The sequence below is a fragment of the Barbus barbus genome (genome assembly GCF_936440315.1).
Source record: "Barbus barbus genome assembly, chromosome: 6".
Classification (NCBI taxonomy): domain Eukaryota; kingdom Metazoa; phylum Chordata; class Actinopteri; order Cypriniformes; family Cyprinidae; genus Barbus; species Barbus barbus.
This window is the reverse complement of record NC_136734.1, coordinates 1220208-1242291: the sequence shown is the minus strand read 5'-3', so window position 1 is coordinate 1242291 and position 22084 is coordinate 1220208. Positions and strand designations below refer to the sequence as shown.

General features: G+C 35.1%; 2 protein-coding genes across 3 annotated transcripts in view; both read right to left on the bottom strand.

The window, feature by feature from the left end:
* Nucleotides 1-22084, bottom strand: part of LOC306871772 (guanine nucleotide-binding protein G(I)/G(S)/G(O) subunit gamma-10-like) — a 480959-nt gene that overhangs the window by 406594 nt on the left and 52281 nt on the right. The gene's annotated exons all lie outside the window — the stretch shown is intronic.
* LOC306871755 (citron rho-interacting kinase-like) overlaps nt 1-22084 on the bottom strand; it is a 92605-nt gene that overhangs the window by 43517 nt on the left and 27004 nt on the right. For both annotated transcript variants that reach the window (XM_079419892.1, XM_079419891.1), the window contains exons 11-15: nt 12696-12801; nt 12074-12217; nt 10188-10307; nt 1561-1731; nt 583-636 (exon numbers count right to left, since the gene is read on the bottom strand). In XM_079419892.1, coding sequence (XP_079276018.1) covers nt 583-636; nt 1561-1731; nt 10188-10307; nt 12074-12217; nt 12696-12801 — 595 coding nt within the window. The remainder of the gene's footprint in view (nt 1-582; nt 637-1560; nt 1732-10187; nt 10308-12073; nt 12218-12695; nt 12802-22084) is intronic.

The following is a 22084-nucleotide window of genomic DNA, read 5'->3' as shown; positions in this document are numbered from 1 at the left end:
CATGGTGTTTGAGTGTGTAGTTTTAATAGATGAGCTTATCATCATATTTTATAAAAACATTTATTCATGAAGAAGTGTCCTCTCAAAATGAAACTACTTGACCGGAGAGAGATTTCACAGCATGAAGAGCGCAGTGAGTATCATTGAGGATGATTAACACACACATCAACACACACACACACACACACACACACACAAACACGATGTGACTGAGCAAATCAAAAAAGGATTTAAACTCACCACAGAAATTTCCATTACTTTTTTAGATTACATTCAGTGTTTCGGCAGGCCTAGAAATCACAGACGTCCCTGATATTTCATGGTTTTGCAAGACTCTGGGAGCTGTGCTGGTTTATTAACAATAATAATTGGGCACCTGTATGATCTGACTGTGAGGGCTCTCGTGGGATCTATTTGAGCTCTCAGTCAGAGATCAAGGAGCCCACAGGGACATCCCGTCCAAACCAGAGAAGTCTGAGTCTAGCATATGATCCACCGGTCTGCTCAATTATTTATTTGGAGGGACACAAACAGATTTCAGATGAATTTCAGTCATTGTGTGTTTGACTGATTTGTACCTACCTTCTCGAGTTTAGAGAGCAGTTCCTCCACCTCTGCTTTCCCCTGCTCCTTCGCCTGAACACAACACACAAACACAATCCAAATATCACAATCACACGACAGGATCATAAAGAACAATCCCTCACACACAAACCACTTGTACTGTATATATTGGCTATGTACTGTACACATATTTATAGCAATTTAATCTAGTACATAAAAATATACAAATGGAAAATAAATGTATTTTAATTTGTACACAAAATATAATATATGTATATTAATAAAACAAAAAGTAATAAAAGTATTTTTATTTACATAAAATATATATTTATAATTTTTATATTTTTCATATATATTAAATTGTAATACAAAAATATTTAATCTACTGTATAATTAATCTAAATTATTATATATATTTTATAATATATGTAAAATATATTATATAACATAGAAAGAGAATAAAAATTATGCAATTTAATCTATATACAAAATATAAAAATAATCAAAGTTATTATTACTTAGAGAGAGAGATTAAATAATGCAAATTAATACTAATTATATATATATATATATATATATATATATAAATAAAATATTTAATATCAATATTAAAAAAAAAAATTTGAACAATGGCTGAATTTATGTCGCTCATGATTATAAAATCATCTTCATTTAACTGCTTCTGTTGAAATGCTTAAAATTAGTTTTGTAGAAAAATATATATATTCTGCATATGTACACATTTCTTTACAAAAAGATATTTATAATGCACATTTATAAAGCATCCCAGGATGAGTGTCCAGAGCGAGCAGAGCTCAGAAAATAGAGACAGAAAAGAAACACAAAAACTCAAACACTTCTAACATGTGGAAACTAGTCAAAATAAAGACCGAGCAAATGTGTCCAAGCATCTGACTGGTTGTGTAGAGATATTGTGGTTGTGATTGTTCTAGATATTGTCATTATAATGGTCACTGACTGAACCCACACACACACCTTCTGGATCCTCTGCTGGTACTCGGCTGCTTTCCTCTTGAGCTCTTCGCTGGTCTGCCGTGACTCTCGCAGCTCGGTCTCGTACAGGTCGCTGCGGCGGCGGGCGGCAGACAGATCCTCCTCCAGCTGCCTGATGGTCACCTGCATCTCCTCCAGCTGAGCGTGATACTCCTGAACATCAGAAAACTCTGATGAATTACACTAAATTACTACAATTAGAACCATAGCACTGTCCAAGAAACATAAATATCACAGCACACAAATATGATAACCAGTACAGCTCCTGATACAGTGTATCAGTAACATTTTACATGGTTATGAGCGGTGTTATTTTAATATTATTCATATACTATTAAAGTTTTTATTAACATCATTAAATAGTTTTTATTTCTTTTTCTTTTCTTTTTATTTAATTGATTTATATTATAATTTATTATTCCATTTTATTGTTTTAAACTTTTTTCAGTTACTTGCCAACATTTCTATTTTTTCTTATTTCTTATTTATTTTATTATCATCATCATCATCAAATTTTCTTTTTACATTTTCTAAGTTTTTCATCTAACATTTATATTTACTTCAATTTAACTTCAACTGTTTCATTTCAATAAATTTTTTTTTTTTTTTATTGTTTTAGGTAACAATAACCCTAGTTATTTTCTAATTATTTATATATTATTTTTATTAAAATCATTGAATAGCTTTTGTTTTTTTTTTAAATATATTTTCAGTTCATTTTAATTTTTAGTACTTTTATTATTTTACATTTGTCTCAGTTACTTGCCAACATTTAAAAATTTTGTCATCTAATATTTATATTTTATTTTAGCGTCATTTGAATTAACAAAATTTTTTAAGGTAACGTTAAAGGTATCAATAATAACCCTGGTTATCTAGGAAAGCTTCAGGACCAGACGGTATTTCACCTGCCTGTCTAAAAGTGGCCCCCATCTTTACACAGATCTTCAACAGATCTCTGGAGCTCGGCGAAGTTCCCTGCTGCTTCAAACGCTCTACCATCATTCCCGTCCCCAAAAAGCCCAAAATCACTGGCCTTAACGACTACAGACCTGTTGCTCTCACGTCTGTGGTCATGAAGTCATTTGAGAGACTGGTCCTGGCCTACCTGAAGGACATCACTGGACCCTTGCTGGATCCTCTTCAGTTTGCCTACAGAGCAAACAGGTCTGTGGATGGCGCTGTCAATATGGACTGCATTACATCCTGCAACACCTTGACAAACCTGGGACTTATGCAAGGATCTTATTTGTGGACTTCAGCTCGGCCTTTAATACCATCATGCCTGACCTTCTCTCAGACAAACTCACACAGCTCTCTGTGCCCACCTCCATCTGTCAGTAGATCACCAGCTTCCTGACAGACAGGCAGCAGCTAGTGAGGCTGGGCAAACTCACATCCACGACTCTCACCATCAGCACTGGCGCCCCTCAGAGATGTGTTCTCTCCCCACTGCTCTTCTCCCTCTACACAAATGACTGCACATCTAAAGACCCCTCTGTCAAGCTCCTGAAGTTTGCGGACGACACTACAGTCATCGGCCTCATTCAGGACGGAAACGAGTCTGCTTACAGACAGGAGGTTGAGCAGCTGGCTGTCTGGTGCAGTCACAACAACTTGGAGCTCAACACACTCAAAACAGTGGAGATGATAGTAGACTTCAGGAGGAACCCCCGTGCACTCCCCCCACTCACCATCATGGACAGCACTGTGGCTGCAATGGAGTCATTCATGTTCCTGGGCACCACCATCTCTCAGGACCTGAAGTGGGACATTCATATTGACTCTATTGTGAAAAAGGCCCAGCAGAGGCTGTATTTCCTTCGCCAGCTAAGGAAGTTCAACCTGCCACAGGAGCTGCTGAAACAGTTCTACTCTGCCATCATTGAATCGGTCCTGTGTTCATCAATAACTGTTTGGTTTGGCTCAGCTACCAAAACAGCCATCAGAAGACTACAACGGACAGTCAGGACTGCTGAGAGGATTATCGGTGCCCCTCTACCCAACCTCCAAGATCTTTATATCTCCAGAGTGAGGAAAAGTCTAAGAAAGTCACTCTGGACCCCTCACACCCAGCTCACTCTCTCTTTGAACTGTTGCCCTCTGGCCGGCGCTACAGATCACTGAGCACCAGAACAGCCAGACACAAGAACAATTTTTTCCCCCAGGCCATATCCCACCTGAACAACACACAATACACCCCAGTACTGTACATCTGTAAATAACTCATCAAACCCTCATCCGTACATAGGACACATGCACATTCACAGGTCTGTCTATGGGCATTTTTTCTTTTCTGTATATTTGTATTTTTATTACTGTTGTTATTTATAATTTATTGTCTATTCTCTTCATTATTAGTGTTTTCATTACCTTAATTATATGTTGTCTGCACTATGTTTGTACTTCTGTACTGGAAGCTCCTAAAACCAAGACAAACTCCTTGTGTGTGTAAACACACTTGGCAATAAAGCTCTTTCTGACTCTGATTCTGAAAATTAATCTGCATTGTTAATCCTTTTGATCTTTTATTTTAAAAAAATTCACAAAAATCTAACCTTTCATTGGATAATAAGAATTTAAAATGGGGGGAAATATCAATATGAAATAAATGTTTTTCTCTAATACACATTGGCCACAATTAATGGAAACTTTTTATTCAATACTTTTTGAAACCTCCATTTGCCAGTTTAACAGCTCTACATTCTAAATCCATCACAATGAGAAAAACCAAAGAATATATTTCTGATGTGCAGCAAAAGACAATTGAGCTTCACAAATTAGTGAAGTGGCTTTAAGAAAAGAGCTAGAGCAGTGAAAATTCCCATTTCCACCATCAGGGCAATAATTAAGAATTTCCAATCAACAGAAAATGTTAGGAAACAGTTATAGACAAAACTGGAATTTCAAATGGAACTGGCTTCTATGGTCAGATGAAACTAAAAAATGCACTCAAGATGGGTTTGGTGAACGCAGGGATAAAAAGTACCCCATGTGTTCAATGAAATATACTGCTGTATTTTTGATGTTGTGGGCCTATATTTTTGCTGGAGGTCCTGGACATCTTGTTTAGACACATGGCATTATGGATTCTATCAAATACCAACAGATAAAAAAATCAATAAGTGACTGACTGTGTTAGAAATCTTATAATGGGCCATGTTTGGATCTTCCTACCAGACAATAATCCAAACACAAACCTCAAAAACAACACAAAAATGGGTCACTGAGCACAAAACCAAGCTTCTGCTGGCCATTCCAGTCCTCTGACCTGAACCCTGTAGAAAATGAGTGAGGTGAACTGAAGAGAAGAAGCACCGTCATGGAGCTGTGAATCTGAAGGATCTGGAGTGATTCTGGATTAAGGAATGGTCTCTGATCTCTCGTCAGGTGTTCTCTAACCTCATCAGGTATTATAGGAGAAAATTTAGAGCTGTTAAATTGGCAAATGGAGGTTTCAAAAAGTATTGAATAAAAGGTTGCCGTTAATTGAGGCCAATGTGTATTAGAGAAAAAAAATTCTCTTCATATTGATATTTCCCCCCCATTTTAAATTCTTATTATCCAATGAAAGGTTAGATTTTTGTGATTTTTTAAAACAAAAGATTAAAAGGATTAACAATGCAGATTAATTTTTACAGCCGCTTTTGATCATATTTACCAAGGGTGCCAATATTTTTGGCCATGACTGTAGGTAAGAATAATAACCCAGATTCTGAGCAGCATAAGACTCTGATAAAGCTCTGCTGTTCCTGTGAAACGACCCGCTGACAGCCAGACGGGTTAATGAGAGTTTGAGCAAGTAAGATGCATTAAAGAATTAAACGAGCGGCTGAACCAGATGTTCAGAGAGTGACTGAAATATAATGTGAATGATTACAGGCTGAGATTCTCCCTGAAGCCGGCGGGTCTCGCGAGGTTAATTGAGCTGAGTTTAGAGGTCTGAGAGAAGTGCACTTTCACAAGCTCTTCACCTCATTTCAATTCAACCAAAGACAGCATCTTAGTTTGGATCCAACGAGGAAACATTTAAGGAGACAAATGATGTTTTAGTTGCCAAATTACAGGATTGCTGGATATAGATGTTTGTTCAAAGGGACTGTGACTCACAATCACGCTCTGAAGGTCCATCATCAAGTCATTTAAAGCTGCTGTAATTGAACCGTAATGGAAAATATCACTATTAAACGACAGACTCCAATGAATGATTATGTGTTCATGAAATATCACACACTAACAGCACTAGAGCCTGGATAATGCATTAAACAATGAAACTGCAGGTCAATATTTAAGCCTAAATTTAAGATTTATGTATCTGAATTGCATTTGTATTACATAGTTTTATCATAAACAAACTAATAAACTTAATGCGATGCATATTTTTCAGTCCTACATAAATGAAGCGGTTAAGAAACAGGTCAGATTTCTGCATTCAAAGTCACAGCATAGTTTATTATAGTGCGATCAAAAGATTAATCGCATTCCAAAATAAATGTTTTTGTTTACATAATATATGGGCGTTCGGTGTATATTTATTATGCATATATAAATACACACACACACAGTATATTCTGAAAATATTTACATGTATTTCCACACATATATTTATATTCATATATAAATTAATTTATATTATATATAAATTGTTATACACAGTAATAAATAAATAAATATACACAGTATATTTATTGTGTATACATAAATACACACATGCATGTATATATTTAAGAAATAAGTGGTTTATATTTTAAATACATTTATATATAATATACATTATATAAATATATACATGTAAATATTTTCGAAATATCTACTGTATGTGTGTGTATTTATATATACATAATAAATATACACAGTACACACACACATGTATTATGTAAACAAAAACTTATTTTGAATGCGATTAAACGCGATTAATTGTTTGACAGCACTAATATAAATATATTTACACAGTACACATTATGTAAATAAAACTTTATTTTGGATGTGATTAATCGTTTGACAACACTAGTTTTTATTTATTATTATTTATTATAAGCTATTCCTCGATTTGGTTTTGTTTAAATAATTATATTTCAAAATGCATTTATTTAAATGTCTTAGAATCAGCTATTATTCATACTTTTGTGAATATTATACATTATATAAACATGGCTAAAATATGACGAGCTGTGGAACAAGTAATATTCAATCAGTCAAAATTTATTTTTGCATATTTTCTAAAATGGTATCATATTTATGATCAGTTCAGTCACTTCTATCAAAACGAGACATCTCAGTAAAATATCTTATGCCATTTAAAGATGTTGCCCTTATTTTGTGTGTGTGTGTGATTGAATCAGGCTGATATTGATTGGAGGAGACTGACAGTGAAGGCTGTGTTGTGGATCAGATCTGCTGACGTGTCAATCAGTAAGACTCTTACTTAATTACTGCAACGTAACGAGAACAAAACGTCTAGCATGCTAATAAACAGTCACATACAACACAGGCCTTTTAGTAATCTGCAGTTATTATCAAGCAAACACCAGTCAATGTTCTTCATATGTGCAAGAAATCTAGTTCTCTACAGGTATCTTCAAAAACAACATGTCTACATTATAGCAAACAAAACATATTAAATGTTACATAAAAATGTTGGTAGCTACAATACTGTTCAAAAGTTTATGGTCAGTAAGTTTTTTTTTTAAATAAATTCTTTAATTAAGGATGAATTAAATTGATCAAAAGTGACAGTAAAAGACATTTATAATGTTACATAATATTTATATTTCAAATAAATGCTGTTCTTTTGAACTTTCTATTCCTCAAATAATGCAGAAAAATAAAATGTATCACGGTTTCCACAAAAATATTGTGCAGCACAACGGTGTTCAACATTGATAATAATCAGAAATGTTTGTTGATCAGTAAATCAGTATATTATGATTTCTGAAGATCATGTGACACTGAAGACTGGAGTAATGATGCTGAAAATACAGCTGCGCATCACAGGAATAAATTAGTTTAATATACAGTAGATTCACATAGAAAACAGCCGTTTTAAATTGTAATGATATTTCACAGTTGTTAATGTATTTTTGATCAAATAAATGCAGCCTTGGTAAGCTCCTTTCATAAAATCTTTGGCCAGATGTATAGATAGCTATGGAAAACAGGAAAACAGTCAGGCTGGAAACATTTCTAAAAACTGCACACAAAACAAAGATCTCTCTTCATCTGATGGCTCAGTTTGCTGCTGTTCTTCTCTGTAAATCCTGCTGGTTTGTGACAAAGCCGTTCTCGGATCCCAACGTACTCTGGCTTTAAAAACGAGCTCGACACAGGTTTGCCAGCACAGGATTATGCACTAATTCTTGTTTCTAGTTCAGTGAGTGAAATATTATTCCCCATAATGCCTTGAGCTCATGTTCATACACAGAACCAACTAAACTTAAACAGCATCATGTTTGCCTGACGTCTGTGCTTCCGGGCTGTGTTCATCAATAAATGATCAGACTAATTTAACTCCCAATAAAACCTATTTTAACAAACTATTGCTTGCTAGTTGTTACACCAGTGGTGGGCCGTCAGGGCCAGCAAAGCCTTCTCTGCTGGCCTAAACACATCAGAATCACTGACTTGGTTTTAATATATTTTTCCTTTAATGTGTATTAAATTATTTACTATAGTCTATTCTCTTCATTTCATAGCTTTTCTCTTGGTTGCACTGCTTCCAGTAGCGTATATTTATATTAGAGCTATTATCCAATCATATTTCAGCAATTGTGTTGCCAGCGTCAAATAAATCTGCCTAAGGCCTTCAGAATCAGCAGTGCAGGCATCTGTAGCTTAACATCAGCGGCAATGAAATCATTGCTTTAACCAATCAGATTTCGAGCTGGCAGCCCCCGGGTCATCTAGCAGGCTTCCGATAACGTCAGCATTTTCTCGTCCTCTGATTGGATGCTCAGAGAGCACTAGTCAAAGTTAGCAAACAGCATCACTTTAAATATTTTTGTTTTCAGTATTATTACTGTTTCTCACCGTATATGCTGTGTACAGTGCATTCTGAAAAATATTCGCCCTCTGTAAATCTAAATACTAAATGGCCGCGGTAAAAAACAACCAGACACCTACTCGGCAACGGCGCTGTAAAAGACGTGTGAAGATGAAAAACTACTAGAGTATGGAAGGTTAGGTTTCATTTTTGACTTTTATTGCTTTATGCATTGTATTCTGATGTTATTTGCAAGATATAAAGCCATGTTTAAGTTTCCGTAAGAATATCTCAGTTTCCGAGTCGAGCTGTATTAACTTGGTCATCGTCTTGTATGAGTTTTATCATTTTAATCCAGCATTAAGACATTTTTAACTAAAATATAAGTCCACAAGGAATAATATTAACGCTTCCTCCAATGAAAAAGTGTTCTGGTCTGAATCAGGAGAGAAATCTGCAGATCAAGCAGAGTTTACAAGACAAAACAGCTCTAAACAAATATGTGGCTGGATTTTGATGTGAGAGACAACAGAAGATGCACTTTCTTTCACTGGAGGAAGCGTTATGGACTTGTAATTTAGTTAAAAACATCTTAATGCTGGATGTGTCTCAGGTTTTGTCTTCTCCAGATGTTAACTGATGGACTGGAGTGGTGTGGATTATTGTGATGTTTTTATCATCTGTTTGGACTCTCATTCTGACGGCACCCATTCACTGCAGAGCATCCATTGCTGAGCTAAATTTCTCCAAATCTGATGAAGAAACAAGCTCATCTACATTTTGAATGACTTGAGGCTGAGCACATTTACAGCAAATTTTTAGTACTGGGTGAAATATTCCTTTAATAACCTAATTTTTTTAAACTTTTGGGAAACCATAAGGCCAGTTTTGATTTTTTTACAGTGTTGAAACGCCTCTAAAGAAAACAAATGAAAAACACTTTCAACGCAGCAGAAAAGTGAGCAGTTGGAGCTCAAGTACTCTGAAGTCTCATAAAACACAGAAAGATCCTGAAGATCAGTCTGAGGTGATGATGAGTATTCATGCTGATGCTTCATATTAGTATTACGCTTAAAATTACCCTGCACAATGACCCATAGATAATAAACTATTACAGCTGTTTCCAAGGAAACCAAATGTCCAATGAGCATCTCCAGCTCTCCTCTTTCACAGACTATAGTTTTTACCCAAATATCGGTTTCATATTCCAAATTTGCTTCATATTTTTGATACACTGCCATTCAATAGTTTGGGGTAAGATTAAAAAATGTATAATAAAATACTTTTATCCTGAAAAAGTGCATTAAATTCAAAAAGTGACAGTAAATACATTTATAATGTTACAAAACTTTTCAATTTCAAATGAATGTTGTTCTTTAACTTTCTATTCATCTGTGAATCCTGAAAAATAAAATGTATCACAGTTTCCACAGCAATTAAAATACTTGATACTTTCTCATTTAACACAAAAATAGCTTTAAATAATCTTTTGTTTGGTATTTTCACAGTCAAATTTATTTTGTGATTAATTAGATAAATTAATGGCCACATCATGTAATTAATTAGATTAAAACTTTTTATTAAAATATAAAGCGAGGATCTAACGGTGTGGTGAAGTGCGGTTGCTCACCTGCTCCTTGATCTCCTGGAGTTTGTTGCTCTGTTCTCTGATGTCATGGAGGAGCTGGAGAGCTTTATCATCTTCCTGTGACACTTCAACACGAGCCTGTTCCAGACTGCGCTTCAGACTCTAAACACACACACACACACACACACACGTCTGTTATGTTGAGATGCAGCGGCGGTTGGAACGCAAGGTCAGAACAAAAAATGAACAGCGTGCCAAGAGTGCTTTTATCAGTGGGTGTCAAGAGAACATCAAGAGAGCAGATATGAAATAGAGTCAGTTTTGCTGTTCTAGATATAAAACAATAGATACGTCCATGAGAGTGTGTACTGATAAAGTCCTGCTGTCAGAGGGAACGAACTAAACAACTAGCAGTTAGCCAAGTGATAGAAATTAGCCTTACTTCTTGACCTCAAATAAGACCAATCTAGGTTTTTTTTTACTGACATTTAAAGAAAAAGAACAGATGTTCAATGTGCAAAAGTACATTTCTGGCTGAAGTAAATGAGACACATCTGTTTATTATTTTTTACAATTATTTCACAATTATTTTAATCTCCAAACTGTTTGAGATAATTCAGCTTTGCTTCTTATGCTTTGCTAAAAAAAAAAAAAAAAAAAAAAAAAAAAAAAAAAAAAAAAAAAAAAAAAAAGTGTTGGGTTGTGAAGGCATTTTCTGCGTTGAACAACACTCGCAGCGCGGATTACAGTTCATAGCCGCACCGGAGTGAGCCCGTTTCGAGGTTTTATGGACATATTTCATAGACTCATTAACGTCTGTAAATTAAGAAATTAAAACGTAAATATTAGTAGTGAAATTTTACAGTGGTACTATAAAATAAAACAGTTATTTTTCTTAAAAACTTAAATTTCTGCCATATTATGCTTTTAATTATGATTAAGCTTATAGTAATGTCAATTGTTTTTTGATCTCAAATATTTTGGTGGGTCTTGAAATAGATTATACTCGTCTAGGTGGGTCGTGGAATGGAAACCCCTGCTCTACAGTATCTGTAACTTCTCATTGTCAGTCAGTAGTAACGGCTCTTGGTTTAATTTTAGATGCATATGATCACAAGTAATGCTCTGTGGTTCAGTGTGAGTTCATCTACAGTGAGATGAAAGTCGTTTGGCTTCAGCACTTTTAAAAGAGTAGATCTCGATCCCCAAACACAACATTAGTTGTCAATAAAACTTATATATTATTGCATAAAATATTTGCAAATAAACACCATTTCCTTCCCATGTGTTTCAGAGAAAAAAATCTTCACTTCCTGGGAAACTGGTGTTAAGTATCAGTTTTTTAAATTTTAAAGTTTTTTCCCCACATAATAATAATTCATTTTTAATTAAATTTAGTCTTGAATTATTTTTTACTACTCATTTTTAATTATTTTCTGTATTTATTTGTAACTTTATTTTCATTCTTTAATTTTTTTGTTTGTTTGCATATTTGTTTTTATGAATTAAGCATTTATGCACATAAATAAATTGCATGATTTAAATGTGGCAATACATGACTGTGGGAATAAAGAAATAAACACAAATAAATATAAGTAAAATAAAAATACATTTATAAAAAATTAATTAAAATAATAAAAATACAGTTAAAATAAAGACAATAATCACAAATAAAATCAGAACTAAACGGAATTAAAAATGAATTGTATTTGTTTTTAGTTTTTATTTTCCATTTATTAATTTAAAAAAAATTATAATTTGATATTTTGCCAAAATTACTTTAAATCAACGCATCTCTAATTTCTTGGCCTTTGTGCCAAAGTATCCTACTCATTTAAAGCAGAGATTGCTTGTCTCAATAAATGAAGTGTATTATGATTAATGAATGACTGTTACTGTTCTAGAATAAGCGTTTGGGCGTCACTCACGCTGCATTCTGTGATGTAGGTGGCAAGGTCCTGCTCCAGGATGCTCCTCTGGGTCTCGGAGGCTTTGAGCTCCACATCCTTCTGCTGGAGGACTGACTCCAGGTCAGTCATCTTACGCTGAAACCGTGAGATCTCCTGCTCCATCTGAGCGGCCACAAACACAAGCACCAGGTCTAAATGCATTTTACAGCAGCGCTCGGACAACACCAACACATCCACACACACTTGCGCATGAGCAGCATCAGTGACATTATGAATTTTAATTGATTCTCATTTTGATGAACCAATACTGCTTCTTAAATGCCATTATCAATCTTTTAGCTATTCATAAACACAATAACCTTTGTCCTTCGTTACTGAAAAAGCATGAGCTTTAAAATTCTGTAAATTTATCACAAAATGCAAACAATAAATGTGGTTGACACTCTTTAATGTGGCCTGACAGATGGCTGTAGTCGCTAGGGCTGGGTATCGAGTGCGATACTTTTTAGGCACCGTCCGAATTGCCTCGATACCACCGAGTATCGAAAAACATCTTGTCGTTCGGTACCAAATTTCTCAAATATCCAGGTTTATTATCTGTTTCCATTCAGACTCTACCCAGAAATCTCTGTGCTCTAACCTTGTGACATTTGTCTTGAGTGTCTTGCAGTTCTTTGCTTTTCAGGTGCAGTTTTTTTTCCATGGAGTTGGTCTTGGCTGGAGAGTTGAGCCCTGTGCCAACCGATCTGACGACACAAAGAAAAACATACCCGATCAGAAGCATAACAGATTACACTCATCTAATTATAAATCTCCAAGATAAAGAAGTGTGTGAGATTTAGTTTTTTCCTGGGAATGTAGGGAATATCACACACGCATGTCTGCTCAGCCTTTCACATTCATTACACACACCATTAGTTTCATGTGAATTAATTCATTCAAAACCAAAGAACATCCTCTTTATGTGGCGTCCATTAATTAACCTGACATGAAGTAGACGTCAGGGAACATTCTCATCAGGAACACTAACCGCAAGTGTCACAAAATCCACAAGCAAATGAAAACAGAGCTACATTTATCTCAGATTAGATTAACAGAGATTTGTCATAACAAAACTCCAATTCGATTCATTAACAAGGACAGACCGTCCACATCATGTCAAGACAATCATTCACTTCACATTCTCTCATTTCATCACATAACGCTTGTGTCTTGCTCAAGCGATCTGAACTCAAAGATCTGTCTCCACCATTAGACATCGGCTCATTACAGCTGAAAGTGCTGAGGAGGGAAACGCGCACACACACACACAGGGAGAGACACACACACACACACACACACACACACACACAGGGAGAGACACACACACACACACACACACACACACTCGCTGCTAAAGTGCTGATTATCCAAACCAGACCGGAAGGTCACATCACCACAACAACTGTCCTTCACTTACACACACGTGTGAGTCTGTTTGAGTTCTGCACAATTTGAAATCAAATTATTGAAGTTTTCAAACTGAACCATAATTACTCATTTTAACAGTATAATTAACCTGTGCTCTTTCATCAGTGTGTACTCGTTTAATGATGTCATTTGCTCATGTAAAACAGGAAGTTGACCTCTCTTCTCTCTAGAAGCACACGTTCCTGAATGAAAACCGACATGAATGAATGAATGAATGAATGAATGATGCATTTATATAGCGCTTTATTGTGTATTGCTGTACACCCAAAGCGCTTTACAATCATGTGGGGGGGGTCTCTGCAGCAGAAAAACACATTAACTGATACCTAGTTTCATGAGCAAACACATTGTACTGCATCAGATCAACCACAATTCAGTGCACATGAATCAGCTGTGCATGATTCAGATTTTAATTGGAATCGAGGTTTCAAAAAGGATGCAGGACTGTAATCTACTTCACAATCAAATTCAAAGAAATTGGTAACTTTACAATAAGGTTCCATTAGCTGACAATGAACAATATTTCTGCAGCATTTATTGGACTTAATGTTAATTTCAACATTTACTAATACATAGTTAGTTCACATTAACCAATGCATTAACTGATGTAAACAAATGAGACCTTACTCAAGTGTTACAAAGAAATTAATATAAACTTTTTTTTTTTTTTTTAAATGCCACCTTTAGATATTTGTATTTAGTTAATACATTTCATCATATTTATTAAATGTACTTTTGTGGATTAGAGTGGAAGAACACATCTCCCAGAATGCATTTTGCATATGCAAACCTGAGACTTAATTTTATTTTCTTCACAGTCTTCTGAATTTCAAGGTAAAACTATTACTGTTTCCACACAGGTTTCCCAAACACTCCTCCCACCCCTTTGACTCCGCCCTAAGTCTGCCATTGGTAAGTCAAACTGATAGACTCCTGCCACACTCTCCCAACTGATGGAGTCAGAAACTGATGAGCAATATTTGGAAAGCAGCACAGATGCTCTTCAGGAAGCCAAAGTACCAATGGATTTCAGTTGAAAACTCACAGAGGAAACCAAGGCACAGAGAAATGCCTAAATATAGAGAACCGACCGCCTACAACAGTATATAAAAGACACGTGAACCTCAGAACAAACCAACAAGGACAGGAAACAACTTGAGCTCCCACATGCATCATATGTTAGTGATTCAGAACTGGCGAAATGTTGTCTGATGGAAAAACACGTTCCAAAAATAAAGAGTGAAATCCCAGCCAACGCACAATCACAACAGACATTACTAACAGAGATAGAGAGAGAATAAAACTGACAAAAATACTGCAGTGGAGGAAAGATGAACCAATCGCAGCAGCTCGTGAATATTTGCTTTGAGCATCGTTCTGACCGCTCGTCCACAGAGTCCTGCAGACCTTTAGCTTGAGCTTAAATCCCACACAGTCAACAGTGTTCATGTGCACAAACGGTTTAGTCTGCTCAGTGTTTCCTGCTGAAGGAGACGTCTGAAACAGAGAGAAGAGCATTTTGGCCATGCTTTTCTAATATTGTGTGTCCCTCACAATGTTTCAGAGTCCATTCCTTGAGCTTCCTCTGGATAAATTCCCATCAAAGAACTTCAGCTGTTCCTGCATCCCAGAGAATAAAGAAAGACGGCATTTACAGATGCTGTCGGCTCCAACCACCTCTGATGAACAAATAAACTACAGAAGAGCAATGAACGGCACAGAATAGCACAGTATAGTGTGATAATTTTGGTCAATAGTAGTCACAAACATACTGTCACAAGTATTTGTTATCATTATGATTAGTTCTTTTTGGAAACATCACACATTTATTACTTTAAAAATGTTCTTAAAACAGCCACTTTACAGAAAACAATCAATCAGAATTCAATAATTCTCTTAGATTTGTTTTCAGTCAATGTACGTATTTTGCGACAGCACATTAAAGTCATTAATTATGAAGTCTATAATTCAAAATAAACTGATAATATGTTTTCTTCAAAACTATCTACACATTTTTAATATAAGAATAACATTTAATGCTATTTAAGGCCTTATTTTCACAAAAATCTATTTAATGACGTTTAATGTTTTTAAATGCCCTGCGGAAACCCTGTATTAGCAATATTAAAGTCATTTTATATTTTAAGTCAATATTATTTAATTTTTTTTCTTTTAAACGTGTAAATGTCTAAGGCAATGTAAATGCACTCACTAGTCTTGGTACCAACTACTGACTTTTTAGATATTACTCTTTCTCTCTATTACTCTCTCACATCTGTACAGAACACAAAACCAGGGCTCCAGAAGAAAAAATAGAAATCACATTAATTTCCTCCACAGAGCACTATAATGTATAAAGACTCCAGATTCATCACGAGCTCTGAGGATGCTCAGCTTCTGTAGAGGCACACTTCAGCTTCATTTTATGACCATCAATCATGTTTGAAAGCCAAATTGCTGGTGAATACACTAAATAATAATCAGAAAAGTCGCTGTTACCATGGAAACAGAAAGAAGGCTCAGTGGTGACCGCCCACTCCCATGAAGCATTGGGGCTGATGTTATCCAATCAGTCTGCCTACACTCACAAACTACTTGTTTACCATAGTTATATTTATTTCTAATGAAAGTTCAACTTTATGCTTTTCAATATTTCAGTATTTTCTGTTGTTTCTGGTTCCATCAGAAGTCAAGTGTCATAGGATGAGAGCGGTTCATTAACCTTGTGAAGCACACAGTGTGTCTTATATTCAGATGTTCAAAGAATCGTTTCATCAAAAAGTTGCAACGCTGGGATTCACCTCAGAGTCGGTTGGTTTGGTTCATGGTTCTCTATTGAAGAATGTGTTGAAATCTCCATGGAGGAAATGAACGTGAAAAACACTTCTAAACCAAGACTACTTATACCAAGTAACTACTTATAATAGTTGGCAGCAGGATTATTAGTTGCCTACAACCAAATCAGAAACTAAAATAAAACTATAAAATAACACTTTTGTTAAAAAAGTGAAAAAACGAAAAAGCTAAAATAAAATAAAACGATAACTGAATTAAAATAAATATATACATTTTTATTTCAGCTAGTTGCAATGCAACATTTCTCATTTTAATTTAATTTACCTTGATGAACTAAAATAAATAACTACAACTAAAATAAAAATAATAATAAAATGTTATAAACAAAAATAAAAATAAAAAACAACAAAATAACTAAAATTTTAAATGAAAAAGAAAAAACTTAAAACTGCAAAATATTAATAAAAACTATAATAAATAGCTTTTATAAAGTAGTTATAGTACAGTATAATAGTAATCTCAATGATAGCAAAAAAAAACACTGGTTGGCAAAACGCATTACGATTTGGACGCTAAATCAGTTTTATTTATCCCAAAATATTTTTCTGGATTCTGTTTTAATGGTATAATGAAATTTGAATAAATCAAAAAGAATGTCTAATCAATTGAATAAAACATGAAACTTTAATCAATTTAATAACTTATTATAATTTCAACAACAATACTTCACTATGAAATTAAATGTTGTCCGTTTTAATTTTTCTGGATTCTATGTTTTGATTTAATACATTTATTATCAAAAACATTGGAAAGTAAATGAATGCATAAAACTAACAAATGAATTCATCTTTTAAAATGTAATCAAATAATTTGAACAATTCCTTTTATTATTTGGCAAAAGCTTTAGAGGTTTGCGTTTTAAACTAAAACAGACGAAAAATAGTTATAGTCCTTAAAAATTAATGTTTAAATGAACTGTTTTATTATTATTTTAAGTAGTATATTCTACATGCAGAATTCAAATTTACATAGTTTTTTGAGCTTTAATAAATCACAGGCACTAGTCCATATCACAGTTTGATTATTTGATTATTCATCCAAAATTCTGTGACATTCTGCTTTATACAGTAAATTATTGTTTCTGTGTAATAATTCCGTCTGCGTTTTCCACATCGCTGAAATCATAGGGCCCTAATTACGATTACAGGAGCATGACGGCATGTGTCCTCCTATCAAAACACAACTGAAGGAGCTGTGAAATGGAAAATCTCGACACTTCCAGACCCCCTCGAGAGCCTCTAAACGCACACAAACACACCCAGCTCTAAATATGCTTTCCACGGCATCATACCAGTGGGGTCTAACCAGATTAGAGGTTCTGCCTGTTTGCTGTAAAGCAGTCCATTACCCAGCGCTTACAGACTTCCCTTTGGAGAAACAGACGCATCCCAGGGGTCTGATCAGAACGGCCCACAACCGACTCGATTATGGGGCGCATGTGTGTGTGTTTGGGCTCAAAGTGTAATTATAGGCTATGCATTTCAAACTGAGCCCTTTGAGAACATGTTCTAAGAGAAAATCCTGTCTCAAAGGGACAAATAAACTGCAATGGGAAAATATTTTTGACCTTTGAGAATTACATTTATTGCAGCATTTTTTAATCGAACTATTGATAATTCAAGCACGTCATCGCATGCAAACTCGCACAAGCGCATCAGAGCGTCTTGCTCTTTTTGCCTAAAGTGGGCGGCAGTCGCATTGACTTAACTTTGGGCATCTGCGGCGGATGTAAACACACTTGCGCATTCTGTGAATACAGTAGCTATCGATCTGCTGGAGCGCTGATGCATTCCTACATTGGCTATTCTTAGCGCAGCTGAAAGACAAAGACGAGGCTGACTCACAGCCTATGTTCGGTAAATGTTCTCCCGATGTTCCTGCGGCGACACTGTCAACCAGCGGCACACACACGCTGCGCTGCATCGATCGCCATCGAGAAAGGTCAGGCAAACCAGTGTGGCGGGTGGCCATCCACAGTTACAGATTTCATAGCATTCATGAAGAACAAGGACGTTCACACACACAGAATCAGCTGATGAACTGCACTCTGAAGGGAGGGTGGTCTTTAAACAAACTGAAGATCACAACAAGAGTACCCGGGTGAAGACAGGTTTACATTTATGATCAGAGCAGATGCTTTCCTATCAAAGCATACTTGGGCTTTTTCAATATTTTTTTTTTAGGGTTAGGGTTTGCAATCTTGATATTTAATGTATTTGCTCTGAAAACAACACTGTTTTTTGACTAAATGAACAAGGAATAATATTTAATGATTGCAACTTACATGCACCCAAATATACAAAAAAAAAAAAAAAAAAAAAAAAAAAAAAGACAGTCTGAATTGATTATCCAACTAATCAAAATTACAACTCTAACCATGTTTTTTGCTGCTTATATTTATATGAGAGACACTATTAAAACATCTGAACACTTGCATGAGACACAAGACAAGCAAAAATTACACAAGCTTAAACAAAAACTTAAAAAAGGACAAATAAAACGTGCACTAGAATCAGCACAATACTTCAGTATTTTTCCCCATCTTAATAAATAATTAAATGGGTGGTTTTTTTCTAGGCTTGATTGTGTTTATGGGGTGCAGTCAAACACGTGTTAATGCTTCGTTTTTAAAAAAAAATGCATTATCTTTCACATAATTTACCTTTATTCGACACCGCTCTGTCCCTTCTCTGATAAACGCCCCGATTATTTCCTGGTTTTAATAAGCCCCTCCCTCAGAAATATGGGCTCTGATTGGTTAGCTGGTCCAGTGTGTTGTGATTGGTTAGCTGGTCCAGTGTGTTGTGATTGGTTAGCTGGTCCAGTGTGTTGTGATTGGCTAAACTGCCTCCACTGTGCGTCTGAACGTCCCGCCCCTCGGCTCAGCAGCATGTGCTCAGGTTGTATTGTAAACAATGGCGTTGTCTATATTGCTCAAAGTGAGCCTGACTGAGACGCAGAGAATATTAGTGAAGAGAATCACGCAGACCTGTGCAAGCACGGCTTTTAATGGTATGTTTGTTTGTTTGTTATTGGTTCATACTTTTAGATACGTGGTTATTTGTAAGTGCTACTGCTTCTGTCAGCTTTCAATATACGGTTTTATCCTGATTAAAGCTTTAATACAGCACACACGTCCATGTATAACGCTTCTCACTGCTATGTAAAAATAAGTGTATAATGTGTTTGTTGGAGCGGATCTGAATGAGAGAGAGCGAGAGAGAGATGCAGAGTGCAGGGAGACGCCAGGAACAGGATTGAGAACCGCTGCTTTAGAACACCGATTCTGAAACTTGTGAATCCATTAGAATCGTTAGAAGACAGAATCACGATTCATATATGAATAAATTTTTACACGCACCCCTAGTCTTCTCATCCTCTGCAGCATGGCCCCGCCCCCTTTGCTGCGTGTTCACGGGGGCGGGGTTTATCTGGGTCCATGATGTCACGAACCCGGGAAGTAGCTCGTTGTAGTCCCTACCAGCTGTTTTTGTAGGCATTAAACTGCCAGAATTTTAAAAGACATCTCCATTCGCATTGAATTTTCAGCGCTGCAACTTTGCAGATATTGTTTATGCTCAAACGGCAACATTACACACTAACTAACATTAAAAAATTAAAATCGCAATCAACCACCCCTTTAAATGATTTGCTACTTATAAGATTTTTATTTGGAAGCCAATGCATAATATATTGTAATGTAATTAGTATTTATTTATTTATTTTAGGGGGGAATTTTTTTTTTTGGTAAAGTTTAAGAATGTATATTATACCTGCAAATTATTTGTTTTGTCATTGATTGTAAATTTTTTTATTATGCATACTAGCTCATTTTAAATATTCAATGTCGCCTCGTGCTAGGGGTGTGCCATATCAAACCGTTCACGATAATACCGGTATAAATTTTTACATGATAAAAAGTGTCATATCGCGATATCAATGATATAGCGAAGCGATGACATATTTAATAGGGATGCACCGATTGTTCGGCAGCCAAAATTATTCAGCCGAAAATAAGTTGTACAGAACAATGACGTGACGCGATCAAACAGAGGCGCGCAGCAAACAAGACGGCAGTGTGGAAGTATTTAAAACTGTCCGTGAAAGACGCAAAAACCATTACAATCATCGACAGCGAGAGACTGTTTAGTACTGCATCTCATGTCTCCGACGAGAAGAGGAAGGGGAGGTTGTTGCTGGTTACTGTATGATGATTGAAACTGCAAAATGGCCTTAAAGAATTAAATACACTGCAGAACATTCTGTTTTCTAATACACGCATTAATTACATTCAAACATCGCTGAGGGAGCTCGCAACGCTGTCTCATTAGCCACAAGCCAGGGTTCAAAGTCCAAACCGCGAGGGAAATCTGCGCTGAAACTGTATTACTCGTCAGTCGCTCAGAAAAACTTTTATGAATTTTTACAAGGCATGTGACAATGTGATAGGTGCATCTTCCCAAATTAGTAATGAGAATAATTTATACATCTGCTGCTGTCAACCAGCAAAAAGAAGCACTGAGGACTCCCTGTGGATTTCCGTCAAAAAAAAAAAGCTCCACCAAATTCATAAATGTTAGTATAGTAATTTCACTGTTGTTCTGTTAAATAAAATTAAAAAGACAATAATAATGATAATTACAATAGCTCTATTAATATGTTTATTATAACATTCACACAGTGTTCAAATTGGGATTTGTAATATTTCCTAACGTTTTAAAAGAATTCCCTTCTGCTCAGCAAGGCTGCATTTATTTGCATGAAGGGGGTCTCAAAAATAAGCCACAAAATATTATTTTACTAACTCATTCATTTTAAGTTAAATTGTGCTTTGTTGGTATTAGTGTTGTCACGATACTGGAATTTCTAACTTCGATACGATACCTTGAAAAATATCGATACTCGATACCATTTTCGATACCACGGTGAAAAAAACTGCCACAATATTAAGGGGGTAATTTTTTTCATTTAAAGATAAAATGTAACAAGTCGAGAACATGCGGTATATTTTACATGAACAAAAAAATGTCTTGAGGTACTGCATTTGTTGGATTTATTTATTAATCTTTTATTAATCTTAGTTAAATGTTAATTGAAACTAACGTTTACTAATACATGTACTAATTAAAATCCAAAGGTCTATTTGTTGATATTCTCATTTGCTTCATAACCAAAATATTTCCAGATATAGGGCCCTATGAAATCCATTTTATTTTTCCCCAAATTCAGTTTTATTTTTTTCTACATTCAATTTTTTCCATTTGAATTTTTCTGGACTCTTTTTTTTTTAATGGTCAAATTAAATGCTATTAATCTAAAAGCATGTCTAATTCATTAAAATCATGAAAATTATACAAATTAACATTTAATTTATTAAAAGTGTAACAAAAATGACACGTTTAGGGCCGTATGAAATGTTTTATTTTTTTCTCACCTTATGTTTTATTGTTACCAAATTCTGTGTTTTAGCATGTCTATTAGGCTATTTGAATGCATACAAACAATTTGTATTTATTCTTACAGTAGCCTTATGAAATGTGTTTTCCCCCTCAGAAATTCTGTGTTGTGTATTTACATTTTACTGGATATCAGATGAAGGCATAAAACAATTTAAATTAATTGATATTTGAATTAATGAAAATTAAACATTTACATTTTTGGCAAATGAAGGGGATTTACTATTAAAATATTTTGTGATTATTT